This window comes from Ooceraea biroi, chromosome 5 (assembly GCF_003672135.1).
Source record: "Ooceraea biroi isolate clonal line C1 chromosome 5, Obir_v5.4, whole genome shotgun sequence".
NCBI classification, from domain to species: Eukaryota; Metazoa; Arthropoda; class Insecta; order Hymenoptera; family Formicidae; genus Ooceraea; species Ooceraea biroi.
In genome coordinates this window covers 13,995,341-14,008,296 of record NC_039510.1, presented here as the reverse complement: position 1 = coordinate 14,008,296, position 12,956 = coordinate 13,995,341, and the positions used below count along the sequence as shown (strand labels likewise).

At 42.6% G+C, this 12,956-nt stretch overlaps 1 protein-coding gene across 1 annotated transcript in view; it reads right to left on the bottom strand.

Moving 5' to 3' along the window:
• Window positions 1-12,956, bottom strand: part of LOC105285196 (voltage-dependent T-type calcium channel subunit alpha-1G) — a 49,781-nt gene that overhangs the window by 17,352 nt on the left and 19,473 nt on the right. Inside the window, 12 exon segments of the mRNA XM_026969699.1 lie at window positions 1,528-1,648; window positions 4,872-5,081; window positions 5,428-5,579; window positions 5,805-6,103; window positions 6,492-6,621; window positions 6,706-6,924; window positions 7,593-7,927; window positions 8,093-8,256; window positions 8,416-8,594; window positions 8,955-9,047; window positions 9,607-9,782; window positions 10,107-10,210. Coding sequence (XP_026825500.1) covers window positions 1,528-1,648; window positions 4,872-5,081; window positions 5,428-5,579; window positions 5,805-6,103; window positions 6,492-6,621; window positions 6,706-6,924; window positions 7,593-7,927; window positions 8,093-8,256; window positions 8,416-8,594; window positions 8,955-9,047; window positions 9,607-9,782; window positions 10,107-10,210 — 2,182 coding nt within the window.

The window sequence follows — 12,956 nt, the reverse complement described above, 5'->3', positions numbered from 1 at the left end:
GTCTTTTGAACATTTCCATTTGAAGCATTTGTATTCAGATGTCTGTACTGTTTGTACTGTTACTCCTATTTGGACACGAACAATGGGTCTAGTTATCGCCTATTGACGCGCGACGATCGTACGGAAACAATCAGCCAAATTTCTCGTGATTATCTCAGAATCCTGCTGGACTGAGTTTCATCCCGTCGATCCTATTATTCGAAATCGCTCTGAAATTCTATTAGCACAAATCCTGTATTAATCGGCACAGCCGATTTGAATTTCGGTGTTTCCTACGTCGTCGAAGATCGCGATGACGTAACGGATAGACTAGAGCTAACCGTCTACTTTGATAACATCGATATAACATCAAGAATAACGGCATTGCCGGCAACAGGAATAAGCAAATGAGTATGCGAAGCGTCTAAAACACATAAAGTTTCCTTGGCGCTTGAGCGAAAACGCGTGCATCCGTACGAAAATCGCGAGCCTCTTAAAAGCATGTCGTGTTATCGTTCGTATCATATTGATCGATTACAGCTCAAATCCGCTCAGAAATCCAAATAATTCAAGATTTCAGTTCAACGTTCGAACAGCAATTCAAATTGTTCGATCATCAACAAATTTCGGACATTGAAATATATAGATTAATTATTTATACATTAATTTATGCAACATATATATGATTGAGGCAACATTCGCAGAATGCTGGGGATTTCGCTCATCGTCGCGGACACACAAAGAGAAAAGCCGCTTGCGGAAGCATGCCAGAAGGTAGCCAACTCGACAGCAATTTGCAGACGATAATGGCAGGAGGCAACGTGTTAATACCGCGCATGTTGCGCTTGTAAAACGGACAGAGATGGTCAGACGGATTGCGATTAGACAGAAGCGGAGGAGCATCGGGATTATCGCCGGCGATCGTACGCTTTACGTTCGATGCGATCTGGGCCAGATAATCCGTGCGTCCCGTCTGTGAGCTTCCAGCACCGGCTTTGATAAAGCTCTTTGCTCGGTCTTTCTTCTACTAGTAACAAGTAACACATATTTATCAAAGAGTATGAAAACATCAATCGAGAACAAGGTAGATTCTTTTAGAAAAATGCTCAAGTTACAATTATTATCTCCCTAAATTAATGGTCCTTAATTAACGTAATAATAAATTTGTAAAATTTGCGGGTGCGTTTCCGAAGCTGGTACTGGTGGCGGTTGCCTTCTATCCCCCTTATCGGAGGAACAACATGCTGGAAAGCGATGTTATTTCCCAGTATACATTACCTGAGGTCTCAGAAATCATATCAAAGTACGGAAGAAACGCACGTCGTGCGTCTGCATGAGTTTAGCCCGGACGAAAAATCAAATGTGAACCAGTATACTTAGTACGTATACTTAGCGTCCTTAGCGTATATATATATATGTAAATGCGGTGTATATAACGGTTAATATATGCACGAATATATATATATAGGTGAATAATACACTATATAAAGAAGTCAAAAATGCCCTCGAGACGATACGTGGAAAAGTATCCTTTTTTTTAGTAGGTACCTGAAACACCGTCACAATAGCCCAGAGTAACGAGTCAAAGTTTTTCCTATCACACTCGACGTCAGAGCTGCCTTTCATCGTTTCACAGAATTTGCAACCAAACAGGTTCATCCCGAGAATACTACAACACAACGAAACGTGCAATGTATACTTCCTTATCCATATATATATATGTATATATATATACGTAGAGACCAAGGTAAAAAAATGAGAATGAAAAAGAGAGAGAGACAGAGAAAAAGAGATAGGAGGACAAAGCTTGATTAGAACAGAATCGCGATTTGTAAAGCGTTTAACTCGACCAAGTGATCAATCAGCTCGAAATATATGTATGCGGTAATTCTAAAGTCATCGGATGTCCTTTCAGCCATAAATTCGATAACAAATTTGGAGTAAACTGTCTCAATATTATCATGTTATAATTTTTATCCTCTTTCAATTTTTAACACCTGTGCACCCTAAGAAATGAAAAAGATTATTTATTAAATTAAATATTTTTACTTAAAGCCTAAAATATTAATTCGCCAAAAGTATAATATTATTTAATTTAGGTAAATAATTATCGATACTTTGCTATCATATTCGTAATTGAATGAACTTCCGATAATTTCGCGATGCTTCATATATGTTGCGGGTCTAGTTATATAACATGACGAAAGTGATCGATCAACATCTTTTCGCAATTTTAATGTCGTAAGTTATAAAACGCACGGTCGATATGATGTATCTCGTGAAAGAAGGCATATGATGATGGCGCCAATTTTTAGAAAACGCGTCCAAGGAAACCAGATGTCCTCGGATCGATACTAGCGTAAACTTTCGTCGTTGCTCGTAATCTGAAACCTTGGCCGAGTAAATGGGATCTTGCTTGCTTACGATCCCGGTGCAAGTAGACGCGTAATATCCGTTATTTGGTGCACGATCAAGCCGATAGAAGAGGTCCTCTAAAGCGGATCTTGTGGTTCCGTTCGCGTTTTGCGGCCGAAGGAAAATGCAAATAACTAGAGACGGTCGTCGAAGAATAGGGATCTATCTATCGCGGATCGGCGCGCAGAGGCATACCCGCGAGCATTTACATAGTTTCATAGAAACTTGGTATTCAGCTCCGAGAGTTCGCCTTACCTTGAACGGAGTTTCGCGCGGGAAAAAGATCTCACGATCTTACGACAGCGCGAAGCGCAAAGTTATCGAACGTTCTTTCTCACTTTTTCTTCGCAACCCCTCGAGAAGTTCGCGCATGGGAGCTCTTTCACGTACGTGCTACGAGGTATTAGTTCTGACTGCATTTTCATCGAAAGAATGCCAATAATGGCTGCGAAAGTGTTGTTTTAACGATATGTAAACGTAATATAAATGTAATATAAATTCGCTATTGCTAGAGATTCGTGATGATGAGAAATGATTCTCCAGAATAATTTCCGAACCCCATGTGAGTAAAAGTAAATTCGATTCTACCCCAGCGCAACGACACTCCGGACGGATTTGCATCTACGTCTCTGCGGTGGATCTCAAGCGAGCAGAACATCATGGAATATCGAGATCGCAGTAGCGAGGGCGGCGGCTACGGCGGATGGTAAATCGGCCATCGAACGGTCGTAAAACGCATCATAAACGCACGGATGTATATAGCGGAGAGTCCTACGCAGCATGAGACGAGATGTATATATATATATATGTATATAGATAGATGTAATCCCGCAGAGATGTACATGTTGAACATTCGCAAGCTGTTCTAATATCGAGGGCCACACCGAGGCGCACGCACTTAACGTAGGCGCTCAGAGTAGCAAGAGAGAGAAAGAGAGAGGAAGAGGAAAAGAGAAAGAGAGAAAGAGAGTGACAGCGAGAGAGAGATTTACGTGTGTACACGGATATATAGATTAAGAGCATGATGATGTATGATGGTAGATATATATATATACATATAGCCCTTCATACTCGTCGCTAAGACGTCCAGCATAAAAGCATCATGCACACACACGTAGATATATATATATTCATATACGTATATATATATTTATATATAGATAAATATGTATCTTCTAGATAAACGTCGAAAGTACGTTCGATGCCTCAAGCCATGAAGGGAGGGACCGACAGCAAGGTCCTTCCCCGCCTTAATAGATCGTGCCAACAAATATCAATCGTCATTACCATGAACAACGTCAGAAAATATGCCGCTTAAAGAAACGCTAGGAGAACACGCGAGAAATACGGGACAACTGCTGGTATAAACTTCGAGAACTTCTATGTATATATGCGATATGCATTAACTGGCGGAGCGGCTTCATACGCCGCGCGGAAACAAAGTCAAAGCGAATAAAGTAGAAGAGAAAGGTATATGAACGGAAGACAGTCACCTAATGTATAGGCCTCGGCTCGAAGAGCGGCGGCGACGGCGCGCAATTCGCTCCTGCGAAAGCTCGTAGAAGCGAGAAGGGAAGCTTTCGAAACGTCAAACGTCGACGAGATGTCTATCGGAGCGTTGCCATTAACTCTCGTTTTGTCGCGTGGACAGATGCCCGTAAAAATTAAACGGATTGATAAATTTCCAAAAGAAGAAAAAAACAAATATATCAATCGGAGAATTATTATTAAATTTAAATTTAATAATTAAATGTAACACGTATAGCTTTTCGAATTAAAATCATAATGTGTAACGTTTGTATCAAATATTTTTTTATTCACACAAATTTGTGTTTTCATTAGGAAACTTTTGAAAGAAATTTTGAAGAGAAACACGCGATAATTTATTGATATTATATTTCTTTTGTAAAACCGGCGCAGCGGGTTGCGATAGTAAAACTTGGTCGCCAAATGCGGCCTTTACTGCCATTGTCCACGAGGGTGGCATAAATTCGCTATTAGTATGCAAAACACGGAGACCACCGAGCACTTTCGTTGCTCTCCCATAAAAATATTCGATATTGTTACAGGACCAACGACCCTTCTCGTCGACGCTTTGTAGTTCAAAGCGCTTGCCCGACACACGTTTGACAGTACCTATCGGCAGTTTCGTAACTTCGATCCGCCTTGCCAGACATGCAAACGTTACTAGGCTGATGAGGTGATAATTAGAACAGGAAGACGCGACAGCGCCCCGTAAATTCGCGGAAACGCGACACGTACTCGTTCCACGGGCGGGTTCCTCGCGGTCGTCGGACCAGCTCCGTTGACGATGGATGCCGAATTCGCGAATTGGGCGAGGACCACGCGAGAGAGGAGAAAAAAAGAAAGGAAAAGAAAACGCAGAGAAGACACGGTGACGCGCGGGCGCGACGCCCCGGAATTTCCGACAGCGTCACCGACGACGAGCGGACGACGAGGGTAGAACGGCGACTTACCTGAATATAAAGATGAAAAGTACTAAAAGAGAAAAGAATACGGCAACGTTATCCATGGTGCGCAGCATCACGAAGAGCTGCCGTCGTAAATTCGGTAGGAACCGCACCAGCTTCAGGATCCTGAGCAGACGGAAGGTACGCAGGACACTCAGACCGGAACTGCCTCCACTGCCACGCTCCTCCACGAACGCCTGGCAGAGCTCGACCACGCTGGAAACCCGATGCGGTCGTGTTATCGGCTCGTGTTATCGGTTATCGGCTCGTTGTGCCGATCCGCGGGAGACGGGAGCTTTACGAGAAAGCTATAACGATCCGCCGTTTATGGTTTTCTCGTAAAACTTGCAACACGGCCATGAAATTTTAAACGACTGCGCTGACAGTCGCGTGTCGGTACGTGTACATTTATATCCGAGTAGACATCGCAACACACGATGCTTATTTAATGCTATTATTCATGCGAATATCATTATCACGGTATGGCATGCATCGATATTTAATGTCACATTATTTTTCAACAGAATAATGGGAAAAGAGCGACAAAGGGGAGCCGTCGTACCTTAGGATCACGACGATACCGTCGAAGACATTGAAACCGTTGCTGATGTAACCGAACGGGCCCTCTGCTATAACTTTGAGCAACATCTCCACGGCGAAGATCGCCGAGAACACGATATTGCTGATTTCAACGGCCACCGTTAATTGTTCCGGCTGCGTGCGTGCAACAAAACAGTCGCGATTATATTTCACTGGAGCGACGCTTCCTTTTGCATAATCGTTCAAGTCGCTGCTTCGTGAAAAGGAGAGGAGAGATAAATGCACCACCTGATTACGGCCTTACAGTTGGTTTTCGTCGAATTTGTAACTTAATAATTTAATACTACACCGTGGGAAACCTGAAGCGCGACACTCGGCCAAGATCAAATAAAGGGTCACCTGATTGTGATACTCGATTCCCATACTCAAGGTGTTAATGAGAATCGCCAGGAGGATACCCTGCTGGAAGTATTTGTGCTCGACAAGCTTCTTGATCCACCGTCTCATGCAGCGCAGCGTGCAGATGCAGCAGTTTCCGGCACGTCCCAAGAACCGTCTGGCGCGTGAGGACTTTTGCCACTTCTCGCCTTCGTCTGGCCACTGATCGCCCTGCATCTCGCAGCAGCAAGAACAGTTGTCGATGTCAGACGTCAACCACTGCGTGCGGTCATCTAACGTGATGTGACGATCCGTTATACCTATTGTAGGCGCATGATTCGCATTTCATTTTCGTCTCGATAAGGTATGAATTCATTTAGTTCTTATTTTCGAAATTAGGTTTAAAGAGAAATAAGGTTTAAAGAGCATCGAAACTACAAATGCGAGTTTAAATATCAAAGCTGACTTGGAACAATGTTTGCAATTTATTTTTATATCTTTTTGTAAATATTAATATAAAATTTTGTAAATTATTGTAAAGAAAAGTATTACTCTTATAATTTTAATATCTTTCAGAAATGTATGTAATAATATCTTGACATCGGAGAAAAATTTTCACGAGATTCTTCCTTTTCCAGACTCGTAAATCAAGCTCGTAAATCCTGGATTCGTGATAAACCGCTCTGGTCATGTATCAAGTGGACTCGCCTTTCGTGAGGGAATTCAGGAACGAATCGAGCGCTAGCTGGCCGGTGGGCAGGGCAGCGCTGAGAGCACCGCTGAGGGCCAACAATTCCTGACACGTCATGGCCTCGTTGCCGCCCAGTTCGGCTTGCATCTGGAAGACCATACTCGGTACGAGAAAGGTAAAGACTTGGTTTTTGCTTTGCTACTTCGTGCGTTTCGTTGCAGTGAAAATTACCTGTACGTGGTCCGGCAGCGGACTGGACCAAACGTTACCATCACCCGTCTGCGTCATCTTCTCACTCGAGCAGACGTTACGTTCGCCCGGCGTCACCGTCCCCGGCTGCAACGCATTCCCGACATTATTGCTGCCGTGGAGCAGTACCACGTCGCTAAACATTACGCTGCTTCTTCTTCGATAATGCGTACATGGTGGACTCAACAACGTGCTGTTCGTCTAAAAGGCGACAATATCAAGCATACGTTATGCGTGCGCTATATTACACCACAATCGGCGCTCTCTCTCGTAACCGTTCTCGGCCCAAACTTGTAGCATTAAGGGAAGAAACTTTATGCGTAATCTCGTCGTACCTAGAGTTCGAGATTTGCTCTCTTGCGAGCGTATTCTTTATTATTGGCTTAATAAGAGTCAACGACGAAAATCTAATGCGTTAAAACGTAAGCATTAATATTACTCTATGCAAAGCATGTATAATTATAGTATATTAAGATACACACAACTACTATCGAATATATGCAGCGGAAGATAAATGTCAGCGAAGAGAATAGCTAGACGGGAAGAGCGCTAAACGAGTTAATCTAAATGTTAATTGTTTCTCTAGAAACTTATCTAGAAAGTTATCTACTAGGACCAAAGTCTAGAGTTTCCGGAGTTGAAGGTAAAGATTCAAGTGACGTAATCACTCAAGTGACATGGCGTTACAATTTTCCGACATTGATTACATTTTTTATTTTCATTCTAACTAAATGAATCAGTTATGTATATTTAGTTGCCATTAAAATTGATCCGATACGTTCCATTTACTTGATTACGCCACTTGGCTTTGAAACGTGAAAAATCTCGTCACGTATTTGCATGCGATTATCTATGTATGATGTACTTGCCTCAGCAGCGTTTCCCACGGCAACGTTGTCGCTCCCATTACAAGACGCGGAGGAGGCACGATGCACGCTCAGTCCGTGGCACGTGTTCGCGGAAGCCTCAGCCTCGGAGACCTCGGGACTGGCACGGGGTGCAGTACCCAAGTTTCCGCTACCGCCGACGCTGTTACCGGCACTTGCGGGGGCAGCGATCGCTACCGCCGATTGTACCGGGGGCGTAATCGTGGCGAAATCGGCGACGGATCCGCCGTTACTGACAGCCACTTGCTGCTGCTGCTGCTCGGCGTATTCTAGCGCGGCGAGAAGCCGCGGACATCTTCCGTGATGCAGTCTTCTATCTAAATAGGCGTCAATTTCGGATCGAGAGCAATATTAACGCAAGAATTTCTAGACTTTCGAAATTAATTTGCTATTTTAAGTATTTAAGATTTTTCGAACGTAAGTTTAATATAAGCGTTAATAATTGTAATGATTGATAAAATGACGCCAGATGAAGGACTTACCGCCCGGTATTCGATTCGGACCGCCAGTAGCGGCATTCGAGCGGATCGTTTGACTTTGCTGCTCTTTAAGCAAATTCTCCCGCTTCTGTTGCCTCCTGTACAGCCACAGGCGATATCTCTTCATCAGTCTTCGTTTCCCCCGTCGCCAGAGGTGGCCAATGTATCTGGAAAGAGAAATGAGGACGGATAGTCAGCGTCAAGCGTGAGACACGACCCAGACTTGCACGTGTACCACATTTTTTTCACTGGCAAACGGGACACCGAGGACGCCGCAAATTCGGCCCGCGCGAATGGCGTCCTCGGGGTGTGCAACGAGTACCCACTTGACGATTTCGGCGTAACAAGTAGTAGGCTCCGAGGTATTCGTGGACGACGCGAGAGTCGAGGTCGAATGGTAGCGCGCGCGCTCCTGCCGCATCCTCTCCATCTCCCTCTTCTTCGTCTCCGAGAATTGCGTCGCGATTACGACCAGGCAGAGATTAATCATGAAGAACGAGCCGATCTGCAAACGCAAATTCTCAATTTATCAACTTCAAGCGCGAACTGTTATATAGCTTAGAATTCAAATTGCTGTAACTTTGCAAAGTAGCTTTAAAACTCGAAACATTCGAAAAGAAAGTTCAAATTTTGGGTTTGAATTGTTCGAATTGCTCAGAAAATTCCAAGCACTAGTTTCTAATTACATTAGAGACGTAATTTAGTGACTAAGATGATCGTTATTACTATCCGCGTCATAAAAGTCTCTTGAGAGTGGCGTAGATCCGTTCGAGACACAGGCGACAGTTATTACATTACGCTTTATTCATTCAAATTTACATATTACGCTTTTCCCGTATTGGGAAATAGGAAATGGAGCACTTACGACTATTAGGAGAACGAAGTATATCCAGTCCCAGAAGGAGTGGGCGTCTTGCACGTAATACATTATGTCCGTCCATCCTTCCAGACTAATGACCTACAAATCGACATGATTGCGCTGCTTAGGATCACGGCAAATAATAACAAATATGTTACGCTTGACAAATTAATTAAGTAACGGATTAGCAATGCACGCTCAATTTCCAAAGCGCCAAATTTTCATCAAACCTTCGATGAAATTGATTGAAAAAGGATATACTGCAAATGCGCGTCAAAAGATATACATCGCCAGTAAAGCTTCACATTTATTTTTATCATCGAGAAATACCAGGTTCCCCAGCTAGCACATCACTCATTCACGATAGCATCTTATCGAGCAAAAACCAATTCGTCCACAATATCGATAGAGTAATTTTTATCGAGGCGCTATCGCCTCACTAATGTGTGCGATCCGCAGTCCCACACATTAGTGACTTTCGCAGACTTTCGGGCGCCATAAAAGCCATTTATTCCATCAAACGGAATAAATATTCCGCGCCACGTGTACACGTGAACGTGTACGTGTGAACGAGTACGCGCGTGTATAACCGAATACACATACGCGTAAATGATTCGTTTCTATGCGCGAATGTAGGACAAGTATACTAAACGCTCACAAGGAATATGGCGACCCAGGCGAGACCGATGTTATCAAATGAGATCGTTCCTTGGAACGGATTGTTGCCCTGGCCTTTGCATTCGGTGTAGTAGTAGTTCCAATTAACGCAGGTGTCATTGCTGATGAACGTGACGTTACTGTTCGGCACTGCGGTACTGTTGCACACCACGTTTCCTAAACGCGAAGAACGGCCGTTGACAATTAAATGGCTCAATATTCCAAACCGTGACGATATGCAATAAGTAGAAGAGTTTGAAAACCTTGTCTCCTTATTAAAATATCCTCTATTAAAATTAAAATCAAGAATGGCTCTCTCTTGTACGAGTTATATCTAAATTTCGGCATAAATTCTGAAATATCTCGCGTAAAATGTCTCTCTCTGCAATTGTGTATGCAATTCATTAAATGTTTGATAAACTGATTAAATCTTTATTTAACGTATTAATTGAGTTAATCTTTATTCAGTAAGCTTCTTGTGGGCGTAGCGGATGTACTCACCAAGTTTGAGCGGCGGCAAATTACTGCAGGAGTGCATACCACTGTCATCGGGGCGCGAGCAAATGTAATCCTGACCCTGATACTCGAAATACTTCTCCAGATTGCTGGAAAATCAACAAAGGGACTATTAAATCGAACTCGCGACTACTTGCGCCAGATCTCACGTTGACCCTTAAGTTTAAGAGACTTGCGTTACATATGCCGTATTATGCACGGATGCACTTTCCGCATGCTTCGCTTATGCGTACATTGTATGTAGGTATGCAGCGTGTTTGGTATAATAAGTCACTGGAAACTGTCATCTCTGAGGCAACATCTTATTCCGAATTTCGAGGTTCGACGTAGAGGTACATAAATGGAGAAATTGATACCGCGCTATGAATAAGAAATTCTTTTGGAGATGGCGGCTTCCAGCGATTCACCCTGTATATACATATATATATTCATATATTCATATATACATATATATATATATATATAATGCAGAGGGTCGCGGAATTACCGGAGGAGCTCCCAGTGCGGCTTCTTGCGTGAATGAATACTGAAACCGAAAATATGCAAATGCAATCGATCGCTCGGAGTTTTCTCCGAGCTATAAGTTCCGCTTGTACGGTTGTACATACGTGTTCGAACGAAGGCTAATCGCGAACGACCTACGTCGCACAAATCATCGTCAGCGTGACGCGGCTGTATGGCACGACCGGCTCGCAAAACCAATCGATACACGCTTAACGGCGATGCTCGTTTTCTCGAGATTGCTTCGACTAAAGCTTCGTGCTCCGTTCGAGCAGATCGGCTGCGTTCTCCGTCACGTTCTCCGCATCTTCGACCCCGTTAAAACACCGCTGCTCGACAGCTCGCCCGATGATTCTGTGCACGTACACGTGCGAAGAGATGCTGATGAACAACGTACGTGCGCAACGTTGACTGAAAGAAATGTAGATACAAATGCAGACACGTATATATTGTATTTATATATATCGACACGAGAATTTGCGTGCACGAGGCTGCTATAGCGACGAAAATAGTCGGACGGCGAAAAGAAGCGCAATTGACGTTCCCCGAGACCGCGAGAACGCAGAAGAAGCCTCTAGCTGAGAAGATTACGAGTAAAGTTTACGCTAACGTTTACGCGACGTGCGAATCTTCATCTCGAGGATACGAATCTTCAGTGAAATCTTCATCTCGAGGAAACTCGATAGACATCAAACTTCGACTAATTCGATTATACGAATTATATACACACATACAAATGCCGTTTAATATTCCATGAGTAAAAAATATAGAAAATAAAGATTAGATTATTATTTTTATATTATTAGATATTAGAAGAGAGATAGTAAAGCATACTATATTATGTTGCAGTATATATATTATAGAAGAAAGTAATATTAGAAAATGGAGATATCGATGAGACGTACCTACACTGAGAAAAACTTTTCATCGGATAAACGATTACGTAGTAACAAACGGATATATCCGATTAAAGTGCATAAAAGACAAAGGAAAATGATCGGACATATCCGATGAAGGTAATCGGAAAACAAAATTAACAATCGGAAAACTATTTAATCGGTTTATCCGATGAAAAACTGTTCTCAGTGTACATACGTGATCCTTACCGTATTAACGCATCGTACGAAAACTGCATTATGTTTGAAGTTTTGATAACTTTCATGTCTATGCTGTTTTACATCGAAACGCAGCTATCTTTCTCGAAACCCGATTATTATTCCTCTATCGCGATATTTCAGTATTTCAGTATTTTTTTCGGTATTTTTCTGACATTTCAGTCATGATTGATACTGTTTTCGCAAAAATCAAATGATTGATTGCGCACACTATCTCGATTACATCAATATTTTCCAGTTTTGTAACAGCCTCATGAAATAGCATATATTTTTTAGTAAAAAACAAATCTAATGCAATGACAGACGGAAAGAATAGCGAGCAATAGAGGAATATCGCATTATTCGACGTTGTTATGCTTCCTAAGGTGTAATGCGACACAGTACTAACTAAAACACATATCAATCGGCGGTGTGCACGTAATCGCCTGTGCTTTCGTTAAATTTGCGTGCCTGCATGTTTGTAGGCTTGTGTGCTTCACTCATTTGTGCGCTTGCTGTGCCGGTCGCTCTAGATCCTCGCGTATATATTTATAAGGCGACCAGATGTCCTACTTTTAAACAATATGTCCCGTTTGACCACTCAATTCCCATAATGTCTCACCTATTCGCGACGACAAGTTTGCGTTCGTACTTGTATCTTGATTCAAAACTTATTTAACTTGAAGGAACATAGCAGAACGGTTATGACTGAACGCTCGCTAAGAAAATTTCATGCAAAAGAGTAATAACTCGAATTATGTCATATTAATTATGTAAGAAATATTTGAACAATAGTAATTGCAATCAATGATGCGGAATCATGTCCGCAAAAATCTGGTCGCCTTGTACATCCGTGCGCGTATTTTGGCCGCAAGCTCTCCGCGAGTAGCGATGATGGCGTCGCAAACTCGCGCGAACACATGATACGTAACAATCTAGTTTTCAACAAAGTAGCAAGATGGATTTCAATCCTTTAAAACTTTTTGGCAAAATACCGCTCGTACATTATGTGCTGCTTTTCCTTTTTAGGCTAAAATCCGCAATTACGAAGTAGATATTATAAAATCTCATTGTGTTTGCCGTTTTCAAAAAAAAGTGCAAGTAAGTGTTAATTGAGAGATCCTCGCTATGCATCGGATCCAGCAATGTTGCTCCAACACTCATAAAAATTGTGACCTTTCTATAACGGCTTTCAGGTGATTCATGCCTTTCCGAATACGAGCATGCATGCTTGGTCTCG